The 12333-nt window shown below is 38.1% G+C and overlaps 1 protein-coding gene across 5 annotated transcripts in view; it reads left to right on the top strand.

The window, feature by feature from the left end:
- The window catches only part of TASP1 (taspase 1), a 78706-nt gene extending 66671 nt beyond the window's left edge, over positions 1-12035 (top strand). For 4 of the 5 annotated variants that reach the window (XM_064647562.1, XM_064647559.1, XM_064647557.1 and 1 more), the window contains 2 exons: positions 1111-1184; positions 10551-12035. In XM_064647562.1, coding sequence (XP_064503632.1) covers positions 1111-1184; positions 10551-10646 — 170 coding nt within the window. In that variant the 3' untranslated portion in view covers positions 10647-12035. Of the gene's footprint in view, positions 1-1110; positions 1185-7697; positions 7764-10550 lie in introns of all 5 variants that reach the window. The other variant, XM_064647560.1, reaches the window with a different exon arrangement.
- The last annotated feature ends 298 nt before the right edge of the window (positions 12036-12333 follow it).

The raw sequence follows: 12333 nt of genomic DNA, 5'->3' as shown, positions 1-12333 counted from the left end.
AATAATTGATAAATCAGGCCGCTTTCAGACTTCTGGACAACACCTCACTGCATTAACAGGCATTAACAACACATGTGAGCAGTGATTCATTATCACTGCAAACACAACAGTTGGTCTTTAACCAACAGTTTGTTAATTTATAATCCTAATTTAGCTATGAGTGCAGTCCCAGAGACCTGAGGCTGTATGGCTGGTGCTGGAGGTCCACGTGATCAGATCTGAGAGTGCTTTGATGGGGAAGACAAAATCAAAATGATCTTGTTTCTTCTCCATCTTTCTTTTCCTCTCTTACCTTTGGTGCTCCTTAAGCTCTCCACAAAGGAAGGGGGTGATTGCATGTGCTGTTGTACTTCAGGATACTTTTGGATCCAGGTCTTGCTCTAATTTTGCCAGGAATCTTTCTTACTTATTGTGTAGTGTTGCTCTGCTTCCCTCAGATGCCTCTCCTGCTTTTTCTGCAGGATAGTTTGGCTTTCACCAGATGTCTTTCCTGCCTGCTTTATACCTTCAGCTCCCATATTGCAGGCTTGACTACTTCTGCATGTTTTCCTGTATCTTACTTGTGCAGCTAAACCACAAATCTCCATTTAGCCATTGGTAGTTATATACTGTGTATATATTTGTGCTCAGTTCTGTGAAAAAAAAAAAAGCTTGTAACTGGCTATTCTGTTCACAGTGTGTCAATTCTACAGAATCCTTGTAGGCCATCTGGGTTTCTGCTGGTTTGGTGTGCTTTTGTCTGGGTTCAAGGCAAGCAAATGAAAATTATATCAGCTTTTACTTTGCGGTTGGAACAGGCACCTATTTTAGAAATTAGTCCAGTTTCTCATCTTGGAGGCTCCAGATCGTTGAAGTAACATTCTCATTCTGGGTATTGGTTCTGCAGTGTGTGACTGCAGATAGTGGAGGAAAATCTGGTTTGTTTGATAGCTGTTTCTTATGAGATTGAATTATTCTGGTAAGTAGTTTTCATTCTTCAAGTCTGCTTTCTGTCCTTTCCCAAGAGATATTTTAAGCTGTATTTGTTCCTCAAGATTCCAATCTTGTTAAATTACGTCTTATATTTTAATCCAAGGCATTTTTTGTGAATTCTTGCATTTTCCTTTATAGTGGAATTTCTGTGGAGCCATACAACAGAGAGCATGTGTGTAGGATATATGTCTGCACAGGACGGCAAAGCTAAGGTAAGCTATGAGGTTTTAATAGATTAGAAAGAGTGCAGAAACTAAGGAGAATTTGAATTAATAATAATGAGATATATAAAAAAATTCTATCTTTAATAGAGTGGGAAAAGTAATGGGTGCATAAGCAGTTAAATGCATCAATTGATTGGGCATTTCTAATTCCTTTTTTTTTTTAATTGCAGCAGTTAACAACCCTATGCTAACATATGTTTTATTCAGGATAAGGTGTCACAAACACATGTCCATTCCCTCTACTGACAGTAATTGTATTTGAATAACTTTATCCAGCTTGATTCAGTTTTACTGGCTATTTAGGGTGGTACTGTATTTTTCTGTGGGCATGTCTTCCTTCAGATAAAGCAATTGCACCATCCCATCAAGGAAGTTGTAAAACAAACTTCAAACAATTCCCAGAATAGCCTCTATGATAAATAATGTGGACATTAGCATCCATGTTTTCAGTTTCTTGGGGCCTGATAATTTATTTTTAACGAAGGAAATAATATGTTAAACTCTAATCTAGCAATGGAAACTGGAAAATTCCTTAACATCAAGATCAAGGAGTGGGGATTAAGTAAGTGGATAAGCCATCTATTCCTGGAAATGGAGCATTGAAGGGAGAAAAAGGTACTGCAGTGTAGAAAGTAGAGCATTTGGGAGAGGTGTTTGGACAATGAGAATGGACGTGGAGGAAGCTGTAAGCAAAGACAGAATCATAGTTTCTGTAGACATTTATACATGTGCAGCCATAATCATTCAAGACTGAGAATGAAGAGTTCAGAACTAGTTAGAGGAAGGGGGAATGAGCTGGAAGAAGTATCTGCTGAAGAAGAAAGTTTAGTCATCAGCCATGGAGGGGGAGAGAACTACAAAACCCCAGCCCTTCTCTCTCTTTCTCTTATTTTTCTTTTTTTTCCCCCTCTATTTTCTGTGTTTAATTTGAGAGACAAATATGAAGGAGTATGCAAGCAAGGTAATCAAAGAATGTACGAAAGCAGGAAATCTACATCAGATATTTTAAACAATAAAAAATGGTGTAACACACTGTTTGAAGCACTGGGAATGTATGAGTTCATCCTCCTGGAGTTAAATGTGTAGGAAAAAAAGCTAAGAATGCCCCATAAAAACAAAGATAACAAGCAGCTGGTGAAGGAAGTGCTGGTAGAGGTGTTAGTGAAGTATTTGCATTCATAACTTATGTACAGTTCTTTCCAGATAACTATTAATGGAAGAGAGTGTGATTTTACTTCTTTTCTTAATATTTATTTCAGATTTAATTGAAAAAAGCCCAAACTGAAGCTTAAAGTTCAGATTGAACTGAGAGAAACTAAAGCAAGCTCAGCTGCGGATGTTCTAGTATTGGCTAGTTGGTTTTTAAAATCATTGTCTTGTGTTTGCAGTTAAAGAAGAACCATGAGATGTTAAATGTTTCCAGTGTGCACACCTGCCTCTGGCTTACACTGTGAGGCTCAAAATGTTATTTTTTCTTCCTGGTAGTGTCTGTCTAATTAATAACCAAATGCTAAATATGAAATCTGTCTGGTAATGAGCACTAGCATGACAGTGCCATGCCCAGAGATGTTTCCCTACTCACAGTTGCAACATTTGACATCTGGTGTGCATTGTTTTCATACTGCTGGTAAATTCTCCAGCTGGTAATCCTGATTGTGCTGACAGACACAGCTGCTCTTCTTGGTTCACTTTTAAATTATGTTTTTGACCTTCATTGAAGAGTTAATCCTCCTCCCTTTCTTCCTCCTTTGAGTCTGTGGCCACAAATGCTTTCCAGAGAAAAACCACAAACGCTTTTGCTGCTGACTTCTATTGATCAAAAAAAGTCTTCTGTCATAAAAGCTGGAATTTTGTTCTGCTACAGCTAGGACTAAGTTATAGATGGAAAACTGGGCTTGAAATAGAACACAATGTATTGCAAGTGAAAAAAAAAAAAATCTGTTCTTTCATAGAGTAACTGTTTTGGTACAGTTAATTTTGAGTGCTTGCCATGAAAGAATAATGGGATAAGAATCCATAAAAGTATAAAATATCACTTGTTTATGAGGACCATAACAAAATGATCAGGCAGCAACTTGTAAGGAAACGTTTGCTTTCCTGTTTTTCTAGGGTGGTAAAGAGCTTCAGGTTTTATTTCTTTCATCAGTCTAGGACTTGAGTTTTATTCTTAAATTGAGGGGTTGTCACAGTGGCTGATTTTGGACTGGTTTAATTTAATGCACATGAAAACAAAAGCAAGACTTTTAGAAAGTGAGAAGGTTTTTTAGTGTCTACTGCTATTAATTAGACTAATATTAGAATCTTAATTATATAAAGGGGTACATACTAAGGACAAAAGTATCCTGCTTTATAGTGTGGTTCTTTGGGTATGGGAGGTTAATGTAATTCATAATAGAAGCCAGCAAATGGTGGTTCTCAACCCCAGATGAAGACTGTGGAGAGGCAGGATGCCTTTCTTACAAGACAAATACTTACAAGCTGGATACCAGCTCACCTGCAGACACTGGTGTGCTCAAGATGTGGAGACACACTCGGCCAGTTAACTCTCAGCAACTCCTCAAAAGAACAGAGGGACAGGAAAGTGGAATGGGAGACTTGAAGTGGTTTGTACATCCTGACCTGCTGGTGCTTCTGGATTTTAACACTGTGAACTCTCCTAAGTACTGATTTGGAAGTATCCTCGCAACAGGGGTTTGTTTCCTCCCAGTTTAGGGAAGATTGGGTTCTGCAGCTGGGCAGTCACCTACAACCCAGGCAGCCTGAATGATAACTCACCAGCATCAAATGGCTGAGCCTGCAGTTTCCACTTTTTGGAAAGGTGTCCAGTCTATTTCTTTGGAAAGCCAGTTGCCTGGAAAAGTCACCATTTCCCGTTGGATTAAAATGCTTGGGTTGAATGTTACTTTAAAAATCCCGTGGAGACTTGCCAGATGAACTAAGTTGGCACCTTTTTGCTGACACAGTCACCTCTCGTCGCATGGCTTATTATTTTTCCTTGATGCTGGAAGTATTTCAGCTCCTCCACCACTGATAACTCTGGCAGTGTCATCTTTATCACCTGCATAGTGGATGTCCCATTGGCTTTCCTCAGATTTTCATGCCCTTGAGCCCTTACATCACTGCCACAAGCAGCTGATCAAGGCATGTCCTTGCTGGTTCAGCTGGATTCTTTTGTTCTTGTCATCCCTCTTGGCACAACCAGCTTCATAATCACTCGGTGCCAGGGTTTGCCATGTAATTTGGGAAGAAATAATCCCTTGAACTCACCATAATGTGATTTTAAATGTAAATAGGGAATGGGAAGGAAGGAGTATTAGTGGGTAGGTTGCATAAGTTAATTGACTCTTCTCGGTGACATAGTCTTCATGTCTTACTGTTCCTTGTCTGCTGCCCAGTGGAGGATGCTGCAAAGGAAAACAAGTCCTTCAGTCTCAAATGACAGTGCAATGTGTGCCTGCAATGTGAGTTCTCATGCCACCTGCATCTCTTGGATGTTCTGCCCATGGGTGGGCAGCCTTTTTTTTTTATTTAATGTTGTGTATCTCTGCATAACCCAGCAGGAGCCCTTTTAAGCTCGGGCAGGGTCTGCACAGTATTTGTTTGCTCGAGTCCTGCAATATTCTGTGTGCAGAAAGTCTAAGTGACCAGGATACTTATTTTTTCCTGATCTCACAAGTGTCTTGCCATGGTGATTGAGAGTAGTGGCTCTCTGTGTGGTGGCTGATATTTTTGCTTGAAAATAGGCACTTCCGCAGTGTTTTCTTTAGCATTTGAAGTCAGAGTGCTTTTTTTCCAGTAAAAGGTCCAATCTCAATACCAGCAAAGTGCAGGTATTTGAAATAATTTGTCAACTCACTATATTTCTTAATATACATAACTTTGCTCTATGATCTGTGTATAAGTGATGCAAACTTTTGCAATTATTTTAAACGTTGCAATACTTTTGAGATATCCTTGTAGTTCAGCCTCATAGGTTTTAGTTTTTCTAACAGCTAGATGACCTAGACAGTGAATTTCTGAAAATCTAGTTGCAATATTGAACGTAATCCAATCCAGTTGCCAGTTTAAATCTCTCTCTGGCAGATACACAGTTCTTACAGCATGAATTGCTAAGCTTTATGTTATGGCAGGTTTTAATAATGCAAAGCTACATGTGCCATGCTTTCCATTTTCTAATGAGCCAAATTCAAGTTACTTTGCAGGACATGGTGTAACAGTAGTGGAGAGTGTTGCATTTTGCTGTGTTTGAAAACATCCATCAGCAGCAGATGCTGTCCACACCAGATGTTGTGGTTGCCATATGCAAACAGAAACTTTTATCTTTGACAGTTCATTTCACTTTCCAGTATGAGGAAACATGGTGGACAGGGAGACCATTTCCAATTCATTTTTCCTGTGGAGATGTCAGGTGTTGTCATCAGATTTATTCAGCTTTACTGATGCTGAAAAATTTAGCACGAGTCCTTCCCTCTGTGTTTGAGGTGATACATGTGACAAACACTGGTTTCAGGATGAGCTTCTGTATTTTGCTTTGTGACTGAAAGGTCTGTGAAAGCCCTTTGTCAGGAGAAGAGCAGTTATCCAGTGCTAGTTGGGTGAAGAAACACATCTTGGAAGAATCCTAATTCTAATTTGAAAATGAGTGGAAAAATTTACTGAGCCTGTTTGGTGAACAGAAATACAAAGTCAAATAATTCAGTCATTCATTTCAGACTACAGAGACAGTCTTTTAACTTCATGAGACAGGAAAATATATGTCACTGTTATACCTAATTTTCCTTAATCTGCACTCTTGTCTGGAGACTGGGGAATCAGTCAGAAATTTTTGTTTGAAAAGAACTCTGTGCATACAGTGGAGCATCCAGTTCTCTCATAAAAATAAGGTTTTTCTATTTATTGGAAATAACCTTCAGTGCTGAGATGCCAGTTAAAATGTTTGGCTCGTAGACCTTGGTGGAAATTCTGGCCTCTGAGATGAGAAGATAGGTTCATTTTTTTGGATTGAGTTCTTGCATAAAAGCAGTAGTTCTAGAACTGTCCTTGTATCTGGCTGATGTGTTTTAGAATGGAGCAGGGGAGATGGGACTGTATATCCAGCTATGCAAATATTAGTGCAATAGCCTGACTTGGCACCTGCAGTTCAGGGTACAAATCACATTTGAAGATACACAACAGTATTTTAGAACACCTCTACAAAACCCTGGGACACTGAGCTGAACAGACGGTGGGTTGGTTTGTGGCTTTAGACTGTCTTAATACATGTATAAGTGATTTGGTTGGATATATAAATAGTTTATAGTAATATACTTAACACAGAGAACGAGTCTGAGCTTGGAAAACCATTAACTTCATGAGCAACCTGTATGTAGAATCAGTATTTTCAGTGCCTGACAGCCAGAAACGCCCCATCAGTGTGTCTTTCTGTCATTTGCCAAGAAGGGCAATATTCTGGAGCCTCTCTTTTTATTTTTTCCCCTTTATTTCTTTATTGAGATTTCACCAAAGGAGTTGCACATGGGATATTGAGGTAGCAGCAGTTTCCAGTGTTTTGCAGGGCACCTTCTCCTGTCACACTACAGGTGTACACACAAACTAGGTTGGAGAGGAGCTTCCCAGGAGACAGAGCAGCAGAGCTGCTGCCAAAATGGGCTGTTACTGCTTAGAAAATAAATTGAGAATGTATGGCCAGATGGTTCTCATGGTGGAAGAGTGTACCCAGCTAGAAAGCTCCAGATTTCTAAAGAATATATGGGTTTGGTGATACTCTTTTTTTAAGGAGCAGAGTTGTAGAAAGCAATTTCCTTAAGGATATGATGTCCTTGGTCTTTCATTATTTCATCTCAATAGTGTAATGAATGGAAAAAGTTTGTTTTATAAATTATTCTGTCTAAAGCACATCCTGAGCATGTAATAAGAGAGCTAAACACATGAAATACTCCCTAGATTTGCTTAAGAACTGAATGTGCTGCCATCTGGTAGTTGTACTCTGTCCTCTTGGCAGTGTTTGATTGACTTCAGCTTTCTCATGCAGCACTGTCTGTCTTTTGGCTTGAATTTTATATTCATTTTGCTTTGTATTTATGCTTTTAATGAAAGAAAACCACCCAAAGTTGTTGTGACAAACTAATATTTTATGTGAATAAAAGGAGGAGACTAGATCTTTTTTTAAAAAAAATATCTTTTTGATATTAGTTGATCTCAAGGTTGTTTCAGAATCCTTGTATATGAGACATGAAGTAAGTCTTGGCACAACTTGTAGTATTTATTTATTAAAAAAAAAAAAAGGTACACAAAAAATAAGTAACTGGAAAAGTAGATCAAATGTTCACGATGAAAATATGTAACAGTTAACATTTATTCCAGGGCAGAAAGACCTCTTAGTTTTGGACTTGAAGGGTCATGGGAACTTTGCAGTGTTGCATCAAAAGGCACTGAGAGAGAGTAACATTCCAGGGCCTGCAGCACTTGGGTTTGGTGACTCCATGATTTTGGTTTGGTTAGGAGGGAAAGAGCGAAGCACCGTGAGTTTGGAAGGCAAGGACACGGAGCAAGAATCAGTGTCTGAAGGTTGGTGAGCTTGTTTGTGCTTTATGGAGGGGTGGGAAGCAAAATCAAATGTTTCATCCAGCATTTGACTTTTTTTCCTTTGGAACTGTAGGCACGGGGTTCCTTCTTTAAGCTGCAGCAAAAATCTGGGATGAATGACTGGTGACCCAGCTGTTGGTACCTCAGCTCCTACTGCCCCTCACCAACCTCACTTTTCTCTGGGAAAGCAAATCAAATCAGAATATTCTTGGGGCAGTAAAACCTGTTTGTGGAGCTGAAGGTGTGGATGGCCCCATCATTCCTAATCTACCTTTCCTTGGCGTATGGTTTCCCCAAAGAGAGGCTTCCCTGAACCTGAGTGGAGTATTAATTTAGGAAAACCATTTATTTTCCTTTTTTGGTGCTCCCAGGCACAATTTCTTCCAGGTGTGGGTCAATTCAACTTGTAAAGCTGACACACTAATCGAGTTCAATTAAAACCTTTCCATTGTTGTTCTTTTTTGTTTGCTTTTTTATTTTTATGTTTTTAAAATCTAAACTTAATTGACTATACAATCTGGACTCAATGTAAAATATGATGTTGGGATATAAAAATGTAACAAACTGTACAAATAAGCTCTGTGGTTAATTTAAAAATATTAAGTGTTCTTTGATGTTTCTTTTTGTTTACTGAAGTTTGTTCTTATGGTTAAGAACAAGGGAGATATAATTGTAAGAATTCACTCAGGAGTTTTCTGAAGTTGTCTTGACATGGCAGTGTTATCCTTTCAAATTACTTATTAAGTAACATATTTTAAACACTATCATCTTAGATCTGCCTCTTTTTTGTTCTACATAAGGCAGCCATGGGTGAAAGTAATAAAAAGTAGTCAGTGTAAACCAGCATCTGTATTTACTCCATTGCATAAAGTATGCAAAGAAACAGGATGCAAGTAAAGGCTTTAAGAAAGGTTCTGTTAGATGCGGTTGGGTGTTTCTGTAAATGCAAGTGTACAGATGCTGGTGTATGGTGGTTTGGGGTCTTTTGTGTGGGAAACATGTTTTTCCTTTTGTAGGAAATGGGGTTTTGTATAGGAGTTGTGTTTTGGACAGCTATTTAAGCAGAACTGCTTGCTAATGCATTGATAGATAGTGACTACCTGCTTATCCTCTCTTATGTATTTTCCTTTCCTTGCTCAGAAACTTACTAGGATTAACTTATCGGTTTGCTTTAATTGCAGTATCTCACTAAACAAATGGGTAGCATTCTTCCTCTGAGGAAACTTGATAGTGTGCCCATCAAACATTGCTGCTTTTATACTGTCATCCTGTCCCACTTCTCATTTAGAAATATTCACAGACCTGGAAACATGTCTTGGTTCTGTCAGTCATAAAAATAAACAATACCCTTCTTCCACTTGATTTTCTTCCTTTTTTTTTTTTTCCTTTAAATTTATGAAATAACATTTACAAAAAATTGTCAGTTACATTTTGGGGGAAAGAAGAGAGTCTTTTCTTCTTGTAGTGGTAAATCACAGTTGTAACTGAAATTGTTCTGAAAGTAGGAAGATGTTCATATATCAAGCAGAAAGGCCAGAGATCAAAGTTTTAGCAGTAAAATAAAAACATTGAAATGTTTTTAATTAAATCTCACTGTGTAATTTAACTGAAAACAAGACCACCTAAGAACAGACACCAGGATACCCTTATCAAGAAAGGAATTAAAAGAAGCTGCCTCTGAGACACAAAGTGCCTCTTCAATGCAATGAACTGTGGTTACAGTTTTAAATCACTTTCTGCTCATTAGTAAGTTATTCTTACTGAACTTTTCCATCTCTGCTTCTTGTCAGAAGCCATTTCCTCATTGCAAAGTACACGTTTTGCAATATTTAAATCTTTTAAACGGGATAATGTGTGTACAAACACTTAAATATGTGGTGGGCTGCACTTCCAGGAAGCTGTAATTTCTAAATGCCAGTAACTTCTCTGCTGTGAGCTTTATACCATAGTAGGAATCATTTCTAGTTCCTAATTTAATGTAACATGAGCAGTTTTCACAGTGTAAAAGCATTTGCAAGGGGGATAAAAAACTCATTACTTTTAACCATGAGTCAAAGTACCTTTTCATAGGTGGGTGCTTTTGCCCCTCAGTAATAAAACTCACTGAGTTACAACTGAGTTTTAAGCTGAAGTTTTGTGTACACAGACACACGTGCCCACTTTCTGGCTAAAATGCTCCAGAGCCACCTCAAAGGCTTTTAAAATTTCTTCATGAAAAAAAGATGCCTATTGGCAGAAACACAATTGTTTTTTGGGTTGATTCATTTGATAGTTGGTAACAGGAAGTATTTGAAGGTTTTGAGGAGGACAAGTAGGTATTTTATGCAGGGAAGTTTCCTCTTTCCATCCTGATGATTGCAGTTGCCTTATGCTCTGAAGTGTTAGTTTATTTAGTTTGTGTCCAAGGTTTCTGTTAGGTGTATTTCTGTACTAAACTCTTCTGAATATCCCTAAGGAACAAACTTATAAACCATTAAATGCCAGAATTATTCTTTTGTGTTCATTATAGATACTCCTTTCTACTTTCAGTGCACTGGGTCATCCAGTTTACCTCTTCTATGCATCTGTCATGGTCCTTTTTTGTGTATGTTAAACATCAATGCAAAGAGAATAGAAAAGCAAACTGAGTTGTTTGCAGCTCTTCAAGTTGCTTCGTAGTTTGTCCTCAGACTTCAGTGATGGAAGAGCTTAGTTATTCAATACTTATTACTTTGCCCTGCATAATTTTGCCTCTTCTCAGTCATTAATACTCTCTTGACTTTTCCACAGACTCACATTTCAAGGCTTCCTCCCGGAGCTGTGGCAGGACAGTCCGTGGCAATAGAAGGAGGAGTTTGCAGGCTGGAGAGTCCAGAGAGCAGCTGATTCCTCACTTCATTGCAAAGAATGTGAATGACTTTTTGTACAATAAGGGGTTGGTTTTTGTGTTTTAACAGATGTTGGAAATTCTGCTCTTGTTTTATACTCCGTATTGCAACCACGTGCACCATAACTTGAGACAAGTGCTGCTGTAGTTTATGTTCTCACTCTGTGAATGGGGGTGTGTGCATGTTCATTTTTTCCCCTAATAAAATAGGAACTCTCCCCAGTTGTGCACAGATCATGTATGATCAACAACTGTGTTTTCATTGGTTTATGTTTGAAAAATAACCGAAAGTTTAAAAAAAAATAATTATTTAATTTCAGGATATGGTCACAATTGTCATACATGTTCTGAGTTTAAAAGTTACAGGCCTTTGAAGTGGCTCTGTAATTATGCAAAAAAATGATTATGGCTTCTAAGGTTTTAGTGGTTTAAGGAAATCCGGAGTAGTTTAACCATGAGTTGTTTTTTTTTTTCCTCCCCAATAAGGAGGATTTTTTTTTTTCTGTTCAAAGAAGTGGTTTCAGTGAAACAAACTAGAGCAAAATTAAGGCTCAAATTGTTTTTTTTTAAATAGTCTTATAGGTCATATCTCTTGTTCCCAAACTAAGATGTTAATAGCTCCAAGCTGTATGTATTACAAAAAGCTATATGAAGATAATGTGTAATGCAGTCTTTATGTATAATGGAATATTACAGTGTAAATAAGAAAACAAAGTTTATGGAAAGATTGGATATTATTCTTCGCTTCTGTTTTAAATCTATTTTTAAGAGAGGTACAGAAATGAACATATTACTGGATGCGAAGTGCAATGTGTATTCAGTGGCTGCTGGGAGGGCTGGGACTGAGCTTTGGTGTTGGGTAAAGCAACTTCCTCAAGTCCAGCCCACAGCATGGGTATTTATATAACTGTGTGTAATATGTATGTACTGTGCATAAATTTACTGTAACTCTTTTGATACCTTCAACAAAACTGCAGTTTTAAAACAATGTAATCCTTGTCTGCCTCGTGAAGCGTTGGCAGCTGAAATGGTGTTTGCCACGAGTCCTGAAAGTGAGTTCTGACGTACAGCCTTCCACTGAAGTCCTTTTTCCTTCACAGCACTGGCAGCAATAGAAGACTTTTGTAATTCATTCATTGTCCTGATAAGTATGCCAAAGAGAAGTTAAGATAGTTCATCTTTTTCCCTGGTGGATATTTGATAATTCTGTTTTCAGAAATAGTGGATGAATAGATATTCCGACTGTATTCGCTTAACTGGGCATTGTACTTGCCTGTTTTGTAATGTTGTGCCTGCCTATAACAGACATACTTGACTCATGAAATGGTTATATTGATTGTAGTACCAATCTTTCATGGAAAAGAAATAAATTTTTTTTAATAGCCTGAGTTCATTTTCACTGTTATACTACAGCATACATCGAGATGCTGTCATCTCTGTGTGGTTTTTTAATTGTGACATCAAAGTTGTCCCGTAGTTGAAGATATTTTGATACAGTTCTGTAAATAATACAAAACAGGGGCTTTCCAGGTTGCAGGGGAAATGCACCAGTCTTGAAATAGTTTGTGCTGAAGTAACCAGGCTGGATCCTCAGTGATACACTCATGGGGTGATAAAATGAACTGTCCCACAGCACTTCAGAAATGTTGAAGCAAAGAATCTGTGCTGTCACAGCCATTAAAACTG

The sequence above is a fragment of the Pseudopipra pipra genome, chromosome 3, assembly GCF_036250125.1.
Source record: "Pseudopipra pipra isolate bDixPip1 chromosome 3, bDixPip1.hap1, whole genome shotgun sequence".
Lineage (NCBI taxonomy): Eukaryota > Metazoa > Chordata > Aves > Passeriformes > Pipridae > Pseudopipra > Pseudopipra pipra.
Note: the sequence above shows the minus strand (reverse complement) of the source record. Positions and strands in the feature narration are given on the sequence as shown.